This window comes from Salvelinus alpinus, chromosome 20 (assembly GCF_045679555.1).
Source record: "Salvelinus alpinus chromosome 20, SLU_Salpinus.1, whole genome shotgun sequence".
NCBI lineage: Eukaryota > Metazoa > Chordata > Actinopteri > Salmoniformes > Salmonidae > Salvelinus > Salvelinus alpinus.
Genome location: NC_092105.1, coordinates 50,914,926 through 50,930,257, shown reverse-complemented (window position 1 = coordinate 50,930,257; position 15,332 = coordinate 50,914,926). Strand labels below are relative to the sequence as shown.

General features: G+C 43.4%; 1 protein-coding gene across 1 annotated transcript in view; it reads left to right on the top strand.

Annotated features, from left to right (window-relative positions):
- Nucleotides 1-2,573: 2,573 nt before the first annotated feature.
- Nucleotides 2,574-15,332, top strand: part of LOC139547056 (SLAIN motif-containing protein 1-like) — a 39,604-nt gene continuing 26,845 nt past the window's right edge. The window contains exon 1 of the mRNA XM_071356110.1: nt 2,574-3,454. Within this exon, the coding sequence (XP_071212211.1) occupies nt 3,024-3,454 (431 nt within the window). The 5' untranslated portion in view covers nt 2,574-3,023. The remainder of the gene's footprint in view (nt 3,455-15,332) is intronic.

Here is a 15,332-nt window from a genome sequence, read left to right as displayed (position 1 = left end):
TGGTTGTGTGTGCAATACAAAAATATGAATCATTCTTCATAAAAATTTGGACAGAAGTTACACAAAACAGTTTGGTGTTTCCTTTCAAGTATTTGTAGGCTATGCATTGTGTGTGTACCAAATCAATTAAATGTGAATCAAAAGTATTGATATTAAGCACATGGAAACAATGTGTTTGATACCGTTCCATTTATTCCATTCCAGCTATTACTTTGAGCCCGTCCTCCCAAATTAAGACGCCACCAGTCGCCTGTGTCACACACCCATATTGATCAGACCATACCTCGCCACACCCACAAAACGAGATAAAACGTACCTCAAAGCCTGTTGAAGAATGCTGCGCACCGTTTTAGGGAAACTGTAATTCAGTACAAAGTGACACGTAACGTAATTAACTTTGAAGCAAACTGAACGCACGCCAAAGCATGGGCCAGATACAACCCCATTCCAAAAAAAGGAGAACACCTGCAAAATCGTGATTCGTCCAAATGATCAGTGCCAAAAACAATCTGCCCACCAGTGTTATGGTATGGATGATTTGTCGCCACAGATGGTTTGTTTACGTTTCTCTCTTGTTGTTTACGTTTCTCCTGTAGATGGAGTACGCCTACAGCTCTATCTAGTGGTCGCGTCGGGGACAACAGTTGTTTGACAACTGTAGCATTGTAGCTAAGCCTAACTCTTTTCCTAACCTTAACCTCATTCTCCCAACCTGATGTGTTAATTCACCTAACCTGCCCGTTAGTTTTCCTAACTTGCCACGTTAATTAATCTAACCTGTGGCAGGTTAATTATCCTAACCTTCCAAGTGAATTATGCTAACCTGCTATGTAAACAAACCATCTGTGCTGACAAATCAGTATCGCCACACTGGGACAAAATGCCTCATTAGTCGTCGCATCCCATGTCACATTTTTTTTTACAATATAAAACCTACACATACAAACGACAACTTCACCCCTGCCCAGACCCACCTGCCCAGACCCACCTGCCCACACCCCGATCTCCAGCGCTCACCTCACTTTCCGCCAAATGGCCTCAAACTGCACCATTTTGTTTCCATTGTGTTAACATTAGATGATTGGTTGATTTTAAGCATACGTTTTTTTAAAGATGATTGACGAGAAAAGTGTCATCCAACCCATTGGGTATCTCACTCCACCCTCATATGCCATGTCTTGAAATATGCAGACAAACAGATTAAAAGTGCATTTACATTGAAGGCATGGATTATTGAGTCATTGTTAATTTTACACTTAAGACATGACTGTCAATGTGCTATACATTTTGTGAATTTTGTCTCTTGTGTGATAAATTGCACACATTAGTTTATATTGGATTAAGAGTACATTTTAATTAACTGTACTTTTGTTAGTTATGTTCAAAAATTCCATCCTTCTTGTGACAATATCAGTTTTTAAAAATCTGGCTTCCATAGTTTTTATTTTTTTCTAAGAGATTGTCAGTTGGATAGGATCTCTGCAAGGTTTTGCATATCTTACCTATCCTTTACAGACTCAAATAGGATTCCCTTAAAATTGCTCTGATGTCCAAAATATTTAAAATCAACATTTCTTGATATTAAACTTTTGAGTTGCATGTATTTGAAAATATCTACATTAGTCAGTCCAAAATTGCTTTTGAATTCTGTCATGGAAATAAATGTATTTCCTATTACCAAGTCATTTACGGTTACCATGCCTTTAGTTTTCTGTGTGGACCAATTTATCTCTGAATTCTGAAAAGCTATCCAAGGATTGTTCCATCGGGTTGTTCCATGTTTTAGGGAGTGATAATGGTTCTGTAGAATATGTTTTAAAAAACTTAGCCCATATTGTTATAGAGTTCTTAACTATTAAGTTGTTAATGTTCTTAGCTTGACCCTTTTGAAAATAGACAAAGATTCTGGGGATGAGCTTGCACATCTTCATTGTTCCTCTATATCAAATCAAAAATCGAATCAAATTTTATTGGTCGGATAGACGTTTAGCAGATGTTATTGCAGGTGTAACGAAATGCTTTAGTGCATTTAAATAACTATATGTCGCAAGTAAAAGTCCTGGGTGGCGACTTGATACAATTCCAAGTCTGGAAGATTAGAATCACCCTCAGATCTAGGAAGATATGGAACCTTCCCTTTTATTTATTTTTTTATGAGTTTTATTTGCCCATATAAAGTCTGATCAAGTAGACTTTTTTCAATAATGTTTTTGGTGGGGTAATTGTTCTAGCGCACGTGCAATGATGTGCAATGATTTCAGAGGGGAAAAAACATTACCATTGTGAGAATTAATTCATTTGATGTTGTAATATCACAAACCGACGTGGCAGTTTCACCATTACTTATTCCAGCTTTAAAGTATATATTTTTGAGAGTACTAATGTTAATGTCCGCACTACAACAAAGAAATAGTTAAATAAATGACATTTTGTCGTTGAAATATATTATTAAAATACTATAGATTTACGTTCGTTCCTATGGAGAACTGCTGCGTCTGAGGAGTACCAATATGGCGGCCGGTGCCTTCAAAGACTCTTTATTGTCCCTTTGAAATCAGCAATCCAGGGATTCTTGGTGCTTTCAAGACAACTGGGAACTCGGAAAAACGAGGTCAAATCGTGACGTCAGTGATCTTCAGTTCGAAAAGCTGTGTAGTGCCCTAGCACAGCTGATTCGAATAATCAAAGCTTGATGATGAGTTGGTTATTTGAATCGGGGGGTGATGATGCCCAAGCTCGGATGACCAAGTACGGATGACCATTCAAAACGATTTTTCCCAATCAGAGCTCGTGTTTTTCCCGAGTTCCTAGTTATCTTGAACACACTGAAGTCGGAGGTCAGAGATTTTTGAGTTCCCAGTCATCTTGAACGCGGCATAAATACATCATTGGGCTGAATCTGCACACAGCATCACTACGAAGCACGTCTCAATTGTCTACTACAAAGAACGACCCGACCGATCATTACGGTTACCGACCGTAGTGCGTGTTGATTTTGTCTTTCTAAATGCGTATTTTAACCAATGGAAGCGGAAGTGTTGAACCCCCAAATGATGGCGGACGTTAATGGCAACAATAAATTTCAAAACGCGGAGCTCGAAGTGATAAAGCTTCAGGAGCTGGTGCGAAAATTGGAGAAACAAAACGAACAGCTCAGGACAAGAGCTAATTCAGTAAACAATTGCAACAATGGCCCACATATATTTCCAACCTCATCGGCCTGTCTGCACGGGAGTACAGCGTGTTCTGCTTCTAGTCTGGTTTTCTCTGCAAATTATTCAAATCCAGCACTATCGCATCCTTGTGCTCTTGGACCATTCTCCAATTTTCAACAAAACTCGGTATTTGATGCTGATGTGGAGGCTGTCGGTTACGGACCTGCCACTGTTCTGGACGAGGTCGATATTCTAGACCTGGATACCGTACTCCCGGTTGGAGAGGCTGATCATAGCTGGTATTGATGCTGTTCTATTTTATTGACCCCGTTCCTACCATGTCTGTGGCATTAAAATGCTTATTTTATATTTTATTCTGCCAGGAGCACAAATTATGACGTCACGTTAGTATGGTAATGAGGAAACCGTTTAAATAAAAGCCTGCATTTCAAAACATTGCAATGTGGATAACTCATTCAGAAGATATATATTTTTAATCAGTGGCCAATTGTATTGTGCCAACAAGTAAAGGCAATCAGTAAATATTGTAGTTTTTTTAAGACTAAAAATAATAAACAATACTATGGTAACACTGGTATGTTGAGAATATTGGGCTGTAGAGAGAACTTTTCTACCTGTCCTCAGCTAAAGTGGGGTGGAAAATGCTCAGTAGGGTCTCTAATAACCAAATATGTGTGTAGTTTTGGAGGGATACTGTGTCATACATATCCAGCAGCACTCCGTTCTCCATAGCCCTCAATAAAATACATTTCAATAGAGACCAGTACTTGGGATATATATTGGCTTGTAGAGAGAACTTTTCAACCTGTCTCAGCTAAAGTGTGATGTGAAATACTCAGTAGGGTCTCTACTAACCAGACATGGTTCGTTTTTGAGGGGGACTTTGTCACACAGACTGCTGCTGGCTGTTCACTCTGCCCCCTCCATAGCCCCCAATGCAATATAATGTAGTAGACTCTACATGGGATACAAGCATTTCGCTACACCCGCAATAACATCTGCTAAATATGTGCCGGTGTCCAATGAAATTTTATTTGGGCTTGTAGAGAACTTTTTGTACCTGTCTTAGCTAAAGTGGGGTGGGAAAAAAACTCAGTCTATACTAACCGAATAAACTCAGCAAAAAAAGAAACGTCCTCTCACTGTCAACTGCGTTTATTTTCAGCAAACTTAACATGTGTAAGTATTTGTATGAACATAACAAGATTCAACAACTGAGACATATACTGAACAAGTTCCACAGACATGTGACTAACAGAAATGGAATAATGTGTCCCTGAACAAAGGGGGGGGTGTCAAAATCAAAAGTAACAGTCAGTATCTGGTGTGGCCACCAGCTGCATTAAGTACTGCAGTGCATCTCCTCATGGACTGCACCAGATTTGCCAGTTCTTGCTGTGAGATGTTACCCCACTCTTCCACCAAGGCACCTGCAAGTTCCCGGACATTTCTGGGGGGAATGGCCCTAGACCTCACCCTCCGATCAAACAGGTCCCAGACATGCTCAATGGGATTGAGATCCGGGCTCTTCGCTGGCCATGGCAGAACACTGACATTCCTGTCTTGCAGGAAATCACGCACAGAACGAGCAGTATTGCTGGTGGTATTGTCATGCTGGAGGGTCATGTCAAGATGAGCATGCAGGAAGGGTACCACATGAGGGAGGAGGATGTCTTCCAAATCAAATCAAAATGTATTGGTCACATACACATGGTTAGCAGATGTTAATGCGAGTGTAGCGAAATGCTTGTGCTTCTAGTTCCGACGATATAGTAATATCTAACAAGTAATCTAACAATTTCACAACAACTACCTTTTACACACAAGTGTAAAGGAATGCATGACTATGTACATATAAATATATGGATGAGCGATGGCCGAACGGCATAGGCAAGATGCAGTAGATGGTATAGAGTACAGTATATATATACAGTGGGGAGAAGAAGTATTTGATACACTGCCGATTTTGCAGGTTTTCCTACTTACAAAGCATGTAGAGGTCTGTAATTTTTATCATAGGTACACTTCAACTGTGAGAGGCGGAATCTTAAACAAAAATCCAGAAAATCACATTGTATGATTTTTAAGTAATTAATTTGCATTTTATTGCATGACATAAGTATTTGATACATCCGAAAAGCAGACCTTAATATTTGGTACAGAAGCCTTTGTTTGCAATTACAGAGATCATACGTTTCCTGTAGTTCTTGACCAGGTTTGCACACACTGCAGCAGGGATTTTGGCCCACTCCTCCATACAGATCTTCTCCAGATCCTTCAGGTTTCGGGGCTGTCGCTGGGCAATACGGACTTTCAGCTCCCTCCAAAGATTTTCTATTGGGTTCATGTCTGGAGACTGGCTAGGCCACTCCAGGACCTTGAGATGCTTCTTACGGAGCCACTCCTTAGTTGCCCTGGCTGTGTGTTTCGGGTTGTTGTCATGCTGGAAGACCCAGCCACGACCCATCTTCAATGCTTTTACTGAGGGAAGGAGGTTGTTGGCCAAGATCTCGCGATACATGGCCCCATCCATCCTCCCCTCAATACGGTGCAGTCGTCCTGTCCCCTTTGCAGAAAAGCATCCCCAAAGAATGATGTTTCCACGTCCAGGCTTCACGGTTGGGATGGTGTTCTTGGGGTTGTACTCATCCTTCTTCTTCCTCCAAACACGGCGAGTGGAGTTTAGACCAAAAAGCTCTATTTTTGTCTCATCAGACCACATGACCTTCTCCCATTCCTCCTCTGGATCATCCAGATGGTCATTGGCAATTTTCAGACGGGCCTGGACATGCGCTGGCTTGAGCAGGGGGACCTTGCGTGCACTGCAGGATTTTAATCTATGACGGCGTAGTGTGTTACTAATGGTTTACTTTGAGACTGTGGTCCCAGCTCTCTTCAGGTCATTGACCAGGTCCTGCCGTGTAGTTCTGGGCTAATCCCTCACCTTCCTCATGATCATTGATGCCCCACGAGGTGAGATCTTGCATGGAGCCCCAGACCGAGGGTGATTGACCGTCATCTTGAACTTCTTCCATTTTCTAATAATTGCGCCAACAGTTGTTGCCTTCTCACCAAGCTGCTTGCCTATTGTCCTGTAGCCCATCCCAGCCTTGTGCAGGTCTACAATTTTATCCCTGATGTCCTTACACAGCTCTCTGGTCTTGGCCATTGTGGAGAGGTTGGAGTCTGTTTGATTGAGTGTGTGGACAGGTGTCTTTTATACAGGTAACGAGTTCAAACAGGTGCAGTTAATACAGGTAATGAGTGGAGAACAGGAGGGCTTCTTAAAGAAAAACTAACAGGTCTGTGAGAGCCGGAATTCTTACTGGTTGGTAGGTGATCAAATACTTATGTCATGCAATAAAATGCAAATTAATTACTTAAAAATCATACAATGTGATTTTCTGGATTTTTGTTTTAGATTCCGTCTCTCACAGTTGAAGTGTACCTATGATAAAAATTACAGACCTCTACATGTTTTGTAAGTAGGAAAACCTGCAAAATTGGCAGTGTATCAAATACTTGTTCTCCCCACTGTATATGAGTAGTGTAGGGTATGTAAACATTACAATGAGGGAAACAAGTATTTGATCCCCTGCTGATTTTGTACGTTTGCCCACTGACAAAGAAATGATCAGTCTATAATTTTAATGGAAGGTTTATTTGAACAGTGAGAGACAGAATAACAACAACAAAATCCAGAAAAACGCATGTCAAAAATGTTATGAATTGATTTGCATTTTAATGAGGGAAATAAGTATTTGACCCCTCTGCAAAACATGACTTAGTACTTGGTGGCAAAACCCTTGTTGGCAATCACAGGTCAGACGTTTCTTGTAGTTGGCCACCAGGTTTGCACACATCTCAGGAGGGATTTTGTCCCACTCCTCTTTGCAGATCTTCTTCAAGTCATTAAGGTTTCGAGGCTGACGTTTGGCAACTCGAACCTTCAGCTCCCTCCACAGATTTTCTATGGGATTAAGGTCTGGAGACTGGCTAGGCCACTCCTTTGTTGCCTTGGCCGTGTGTTTTGGGTCATTGTCATGCTGGAATACCCATCCACGACCCATTTTCAATAACCTGGCTGAGGGAAGGAGGTTTTCACCCAAGATTTGACGGTACATGGCCCCGTCCATCGTCCCTTTGATGCGGTGAAGTTGTCCTGTCCCCTTAGCAGAAAAACACCCCCAAAGCATAATGTTTCCACCTCCATGTTTGACGGTGGGGATGGTTTCTTGGGGTCATAGGCAGCATTCCTCCTCCAAACACGGCAAGTTGAGTTGATGCCAAAGAACTCCATTTTGGTCTCATCTGACCACAACACATTCACCCAGTTGTCCTCTGAATCATTCAGATGTTCATTGGCAAACTTCAGACGGGCATGTATATGTGCTTTCTTGAGCAGGGGGACCTTGCGGGCGCTGCAGGATTTCAGTCCTTCACGGCGTAGTGTGTTACCAATTGTTTTCTTGATGACTATGGTCCCAGCTGCCTTGAGATCATTGACAAGATCCTCCTGTGTAGTTCTGGGCTGATTCCTCACCGTTCTTATGATAATTGCAACTCCACGAGGTGAGATCTTGCATGGAGCCCCAGGCTGAGGGAGATTGACAGTTCTTTTGTGTTTCTTCCATTTGCGAATAATCACAGAAACTGTTGTCACCTTCTCACCAAGCTGCTTGGCGATGGTCTTGTAGCCCATTCCAGTCTTGTGTAGGTCTACAATCTTGTCCCTGACATCCTTGGAGAGCTCTTTGGTCTTGGCCATGGTGGAGAGTTTGGAATCTGATTGATTGATTGCTTCTGTGGACAGGTATCTTTTATACAGGTAAGAAACTGAGATTAGGAGCACTCCCTTTAAGAGTGTGCTCCTAATCTCCGTTCGTTACCTGTATGAAAGACACCTGGGAGCCAGAAATCTTTTTGATTGAGAAGGGGTCAAATACTTATTTCCCTCATTAAAATGCAAATCAATTTATAACATTTTTGACATGCGTTTTTCTGGATATTTTTGTTGTTATTCTGTCTCTCACTGTTCAAATAAACCTACCATTAAAATTATAGACTGATCATTTCTTTGTCAGTGGGCAAACGTACAAAATCAGCAGGGGATCAAATACTTTTTTCCCTCACTGTATATAAAGTGGCATTGTTTAAAGTGACTAGTGATACATTTATTACATCCCATTTTTTATTATTAAAGTGGCTGGAGATTTGAGTCAGTATGTTGGCAGCAGCCACTCAATGTTAGTGATGGCTGTTTAACAGTCTGATGGCCTTGAGATAGAAGCTGTTTTTCAGTCTTTCGGTCCCAGCTTTGATGCACCTGTACTGACCTCGCCTTCTGGATGATAGCGGGGTGAACAGGCAGTGGCTCGGGTGGTTGTTGTCCTTGATGATCTTTTTGGCCTTCCTGTGACATCTGGTGGTGTAGGTGTCCTGGAGGACAGGTAGTTTGCCCCCGGTGATGCGTTGTGCAGACCTCACTACCCTCTGGAGAGCCTTGTGGTTGTGGGTGGAACTGTTGCCGTACCAGGCGGATACAGCCCGACAGGATGCTCTCGATTGTGCATCTGTAAATGTTTGTGAGTTTTTTTGGTGACAAAGCCAAATTTCTTCAGCCTCCTGAGATTGAAGAGGCGCTGTTGCGCCTTCTTCACCACGCTGTCTGTGTGGGTGGACCATTTCAGTTTGTCCGTGATGTGTACGCCAAGGAACTTCCTCCTTCTCCACTACTGTCCCATCGATGTGGATAGGGGGGTGCTCCCTCTGCGTTTCCTGAAGTCCACGATCATCTCCTTTGTTTTGTTGACGTTGAGTGTGAGGTTATTTTCCTGACACCACACTCCATGGGCCCTCGCCTCCTCCCTGTAGGCCGTCTCGTCGTTGTTGGTAATCAAGCCTACCACTGTAGTGTCGTCTGCAAACTGTAACGCAGAGCGTTGAAATTTCCTGCAATGACAGCAAGCTCAGTCCGATGATGCTGTGACACACCGCCTCAGACCATGATGGACCCTCCACCTCCAAATCGATCCCACTCCAGAGTACAGGCCTCGGTGTAACGGTCATTCCTTCGTCGATAAACCGAATCCGACCACCCCACCCACTCACTGCGACTCGTCAGTGAAGAGCACTTTTTGCCAGTCCTGTCTGGTCCAGCGACGGTGGGTTTGTGCCCATAGGCAACGATGTTGCCTGTGATTTCTGGTGAGGACCTGCCTTACAACAGGCCACCAAGCCCTCAGTCCAGCCTCTCTCAGCCTATTGTGGACAGTCTGAGCACTGATGGAGGGATTGTGCGTTCCTGGTGTAACTCGGGCAGTTGTTGTTGTACCTGTCCCGCAGGTGTGATGTTCGGATGTACCGATCCTGTGCAGGTGTTGTTACACATGGTCTGCCACTGCGAGGACGATCAGCTGTCTGTCCTGTCTCCCTGTAGCGCTATCTTAAGTGTCTCACAGTACGGACATTGCAATTTATTGCCCTGGCCACATCTGCAGTCCTCATGCCTCCTTGCAGCATGCCTAAGGTATGTTCACGCAGATGAGCAGGGAAACTGGGAATCTTTCTTTTGGTGTTTTTCAGAGACAGTAGAAAGGCCTCTTTAGTGTCCTAAGTTTTCATAACTGTGACCTTAATTGCCTACCGTCTGTAAGCTGTTAGTGTCTTAACGACCGTTCCACAGGTGCATGTTCATTAATTGTTTATGGTTCATTGAACAAGCATGGGAAACAGTGTTTAAACCCTTTACAATGAAGATCTGTGAAGTTATTTGGATTTTTATGAATTAAATTTGAAAGACAGGGTCCTGAAAAAAGCACGTTTTTTTTGCTAAGTTTATGTGTAGTTTTGGAGGGGGACTGTGTCGTACATATCCAGCAACACTTCGTTCACCCCTCCGTAACTGAGACCGGTAGAAAACTTTTCTCTCTATGGGCCAATATGTATCCCATGTTAAGTATATTACAGTGTATTACATTGGGGGCTATGGAGGGGGTGGAGAACAAAGTGCTGCTGGATATGTACTGCTGGATACGTGACCAATAAACTTTGATTTGATTAAATTTTCAAAAGTAATGACGGTATGAATAATACAATATTTAAAATAAAATACGTCAAATTACCCATTTATTTTTACAAAGGTGGTAGCAATGCTGTGAAAAACAGTTGTACTGCACTAGAGTGCTAAATATTTGATATTCCCAATGTTTTGCATGTCTTTGTAGGGTGACTCTTATTTTGAAAAGGAAAATCCGCAAACGTGCTGCCAGCATAATCTCTTTCTGCTAGGAAAACGGTCATTTATATTTATATTCGAATAAAGCTATGCCAATGTCAACACTGTAAACCTCCTAAAGTTGAAAACGTTGCCATTTTCAAACAATGTTGCAAATTGCCAGCTGACCTCCAATGAAATAATTTTGTTCGAAGTGGTAGCCTAAATGTGAATCTGATTTATCCTATTTAAATACATCATAAATTTTCCTCCACTGGCTACAAGTAGGGCTCACCTGTGAAATAGACCATGGTGTCAGCATGATTCATTTACATTACATTTACATTTAAGTCATTTAGCAGACGCTCTTATCCAGAGCGACTTACAAATTGGTGCATTCACCTTATGATATCCAGTGGAACAACCACTTTACAATAGTGCATCTAACTCTTTTAAGGGGGGGGGGTTAGAAGGATTACTTTATCCTATCCTAGGTATTCCTTAAAGAGGTGGGGTTTCAGGTGTCTCCGGAAGGTGGTGATTGACTCCGCTGACCTGGCGTCGTGAGGGAGTTTGTTCCACCATTGGGGTGCCAGAGCAGCGAACAGTTTTGACTGGGCTGAGCGGGAACTGTACTTCCTCAGAGGTAGGGAGGCGAGCAGGCCAGAGGTGGATGAACGCAGTGCCCTTGTTTGGGTGTAGGGCCTGATCAGAGCCTGAAGGTACGGAGGTGCCGTTCCCCTCACAGCTCCGTAGGCAAGCACCATGGTCTTGTAGCGGATGCGAGCTTCAACTGGAAGCCAGTGGAGAGAGCGGAGGAGCGGGGTGACGTGAGAGAACTTGGGAAAGTTGAACACCAGACGGGCTGCGGCGTTCTGGATGAGTTGTAGGGGTTTAATGGCACAGGCAGGGAGCCCAGCCAACAGCGAGTTGCAGTAATCCAGACGGGAGATGACAAGTGCCTGGATTAGGACCTGCGCCGCTTCCTGCGTGAGGCAGGGTCGTACTCTGCGAATGTTGTAGAGCATGAACCTACAGGAACGGGTCACCGCCTTGATGTTAGTTGAGAACGACAGGGTGTTGTCCAGGATCACGCCAAGGTTCTTAGCACTCTGGGAGGAGGACACAATGGAGTTGTCAACCGTGATGGCGAGATCATGGAACGGGCAGTCCTTCCCCGGGAGGAAGAGCAGCTCCGTCTTGCCGAGGTTCAGCTTGAGGTGGTGATCCGTCATCCACACTGATATGTCTGCCAGACATGCAGAGATGCGATTCACCACCTGGTTATCAGAGGGGGGAAAGGAGAAGATTAATTGTGTGTCGTCTGCATAGCAATGATAGGAGAGACCATGTGAGGATATGACAGAGCCAAGTGACTTGGTGTATAGCGAGAATAGGAGAGGGCCTAGAACAGAGCCCTGGGGGACACCAGTGGTGAGAGCACGTGGTGCGGAGACAGATTCTCGCCACGCCACCTGGTAGGAGCGACCTGTCAGGTAGGACGCAATCCAAGCGTGGGCCGCGCCGGAGATGCCCAGCTCGGAGAGGGTGGAGAGGAGGATCTGATGGTTCACAGTATCAAAGGCAGCCGATAGGTCTAGAAGGATGAGAGCAGAGGAGAGAGAGTTAGCTTTAGCAGTGCGGAGCGCCTCCGTGACACAGAGAAGAGCAGTCTCAGTTGAATGACTAGTCTTGAAACCTGACTGATTTGGATCAAGAAGGTCATTCTGAGAGAGATAGCAGGAGAGCTGGCCAAGGACGGCACGTTCAAGAGTTTTGGAGAGAAAAGAAAGAAGGGATACTGGTCTGTAGTTGTTGACATCGGAGGGATCGAGTGTAGGTTTTTTCAGAAGGGGTGCAACTCTCGCTCTCTTGAAGACGGAAGGGACGTAGCCAGCGGTCAAGGATGAGTTGATGAGCGAGGTGAGGTAAGGGAGAAGGTCTCCGGAAATGGTCTGGAGAAGAGAGGAGGGGATAGGGTCAAGCGGGCAGGTTGTTGGGCGGCCGGCCGTCACAAGACGCGAGATTTCATCTGGAGAGAGAGGGGAGAAAGAGGTCAAAGCACAGGGTAGGGCAGTGTGAGCAGAACCAGCGGTGTCGTTTGACTTAGCAAACGAGGATCGGATGTCGTCGACCTTCTTTTCAAAATGGTTGACGAAGTCATCAGCAGAGAGGGAGGAGGGGGGAGGAGGGGGAGGAGGATTCAGGAGGGAGGAGAAGGTGGCAAAGAGATTCCCTGCTGAAATACAGTTTAAGTAAAGATGTTATGCTACAGATGTAGGATCTTAATTTGAGCCAGTTTGCTACAGCAGCAGGACGTGAATTATTATGTTGATTATAATAAATGGACATTTTTGTATGGGTTGATACATTTTTCATTCAAATTGGAAGCTTTTTTAAACTCAAATACACTACAAGTTTGCATTTCCTGCTTTGCTGGAAAATCCTCAACAATTTAGGAGTGATCAAATCAGGGCTCCTGAGTGGCGCAGTGGTCTAAGGCACTGCATCTCAGTGCTAGAGGCATCACTACAGACCCTGGTTTGATTCCAGGATGTATCACAACTGGCCGTGATTGGGAGTCCAATAGGGCAGCTTAGGGTTTGGCCAGGGAAGGCCATCTTTGTAAATAATAATTTGTTCTTAACTGACTTGCCTAGTTAAATAAAGGTAAAAAAAATAAAAATCAAGCTCGTGCATCTGTACAAAGGCTACATTCAAACATTTGCCTTTCAAAGTCAACACTATTAGCCTATGTAAACTTCTACACTAGGCCATTGTTGTCAATCACCCATGCTTTGATTACAGTACATGTAAAAATCTTTGAGCATCCTGACAAGTGCTGTATAAACAGAATGTAGGCCTATTATTATTATTCTCTTCACAGTTGAAGCAGTGTGATGAATGTAAGACAATGCCTTCTGCTGTATTCTACAACCCATATAGTACACAGTAAAATCACAAGATGTTAATTCAACTCCTAGGGAGTCAAAGTTAACCCTATTTTGGGGTTTATATGGTCCCACCCCCATTTTGTGTTAAAACTACTCTGGCCATGGTTTTGATGGAGTTAAAATGACACTACAGTGGCTTGCGAAATTATTCACCGCCTTGGCATTTTTCCTATTTTTTTGCCTTACAACCTGGATTTAAAATATATTTTTTGGGGGGGTTTGTATCATTTGATTTACACAACATGCCTACCCCTTTGAAGATGCAAAATATGTTTTATTGTGAAACAAACAAGAAATAAGACAAAAAAACGGAAAACTTGATTGTGCATAACTATTCACCCCCCCAAAGTCAATACTTTGTAGAGCCACCTTTTGCAGCAATTACAGCTGCAAGGCTCTTGGGGGATGTCTCTATAAACTTGGCACATCTAGCCACTGGGATTTTTGCCCATTCTTCAGGGCAAAACTGCTCCAGCTCTTTCAAGTTGGATGGGTTCTGCTGGTGTACAGCAATCTTTAAGTAATATCACAGATTCTCAATTGGATTGAGGTTTGGGCTTTGACTAGGTCATTCCAAGACATTTAAATGTTACCCCTCGAGTGTTGCTTTAGCAGTATGCTTTGGGTCATTGTCGTGCTGGAAGGTGAACCTCTATCCCAGTCTCAAATCTCTGGAAGACTGAAACAGGTTTCCCTCAAGAATTTCCCTGTATTTAGCGCCATCCATCATTCCTTAATTTCTGACCAGTTTCCCAGTCCCTGCCAATGAAAATCATCCCCACAGCATGAAGCTGCCACCACCATGATGAAATTCTTGGGGTGATGAGAGGTGTTTTCCTTGATGGCCAAAAAGCTAAATTTGAGTCTCATCTGACCAGAGTACCTCCTTCCATATGTTTGGTGAGTCTCCCACATGCCTTTTGGCCAACCCCAAATGTGTTTGATTATTTTTTTCTTTATGCAATGACTTTTGTTCTGGCCACTCTTCCGTAAAGCCCAGCTCTGTGGAGTGTACGGCTTAAAGTGGTCCTATGGACAGATACTCCAATCTCCGCTGTGGAGCTTTGCAGCTCCTTCAGAGTCATCTTTGGTCTCTTTGTTGCCTCTCTGATTAATGCCCTCCTTGCCTGGTCCATGAGTTTTGGTGGGCAGCCCTCTTGGCAGGTTTGTTGTGGTGTCATAGTCTTTCCATTTTCTAATAATGGATTTAGTGGTGCTCCGTAGGATGTTCAAAGTTTTGGATATTTTTTTATAACTCAACCCTGATCTGTACTTCTCCACAACTTTATCCCTGACCTGTTTGGAGAGCTCCTTGGTCTTCATGGTGCCGCGTGCTTGGTGGTGCCCCTTGCTTAATGGTGTTGCGGAATCTGGGATCTTTCAGAACAGGTGTATATATACTGAGATCATCTGACACTTAGATTGCACACAGGTGGACTTTAACTAATTATGTGTCTTCTGAAGGTAATTGGTTGCACCAGATCTTATTTAGTGGCTTCATAGCAAAGGGGGTGAATACATATGCACGCACCACTTTTCTGTTTTTAATTTTTCCGATTTTTTTAAAACAAGTAATTTTTCAAATTTCACTTCACCAATTTGGAATATTTTGTGTATGTCCATTTACATGAAATCCAAATAAAAATCCAATTAAATTACAGGTTGTAATGCAAAACAATTGGACAAACACCAAGGGGAATGAATAATTTTGCAAGTTACTGTAATTATGTGCCATGTGCGTATTTTTGAATGTCTGATTTCGGGACTTGATACCTCCCAAATTAAATGTTTAACTGTTACTGAGGTTTATATCTTGTAAAACGACAGTGGGGATTTGTTCATTTTAATTTCAATTTTATTATTTAAAAGTGGAACATGAATTGCATCATTCAAGTCACAAGTGTGTCCCGAAGTTGATGGGTTTATTGAGCCCCCCCCCACCACTGTCTGGAAGTCACCCCCGGAGTTTAGTCAGTAACATCTGAC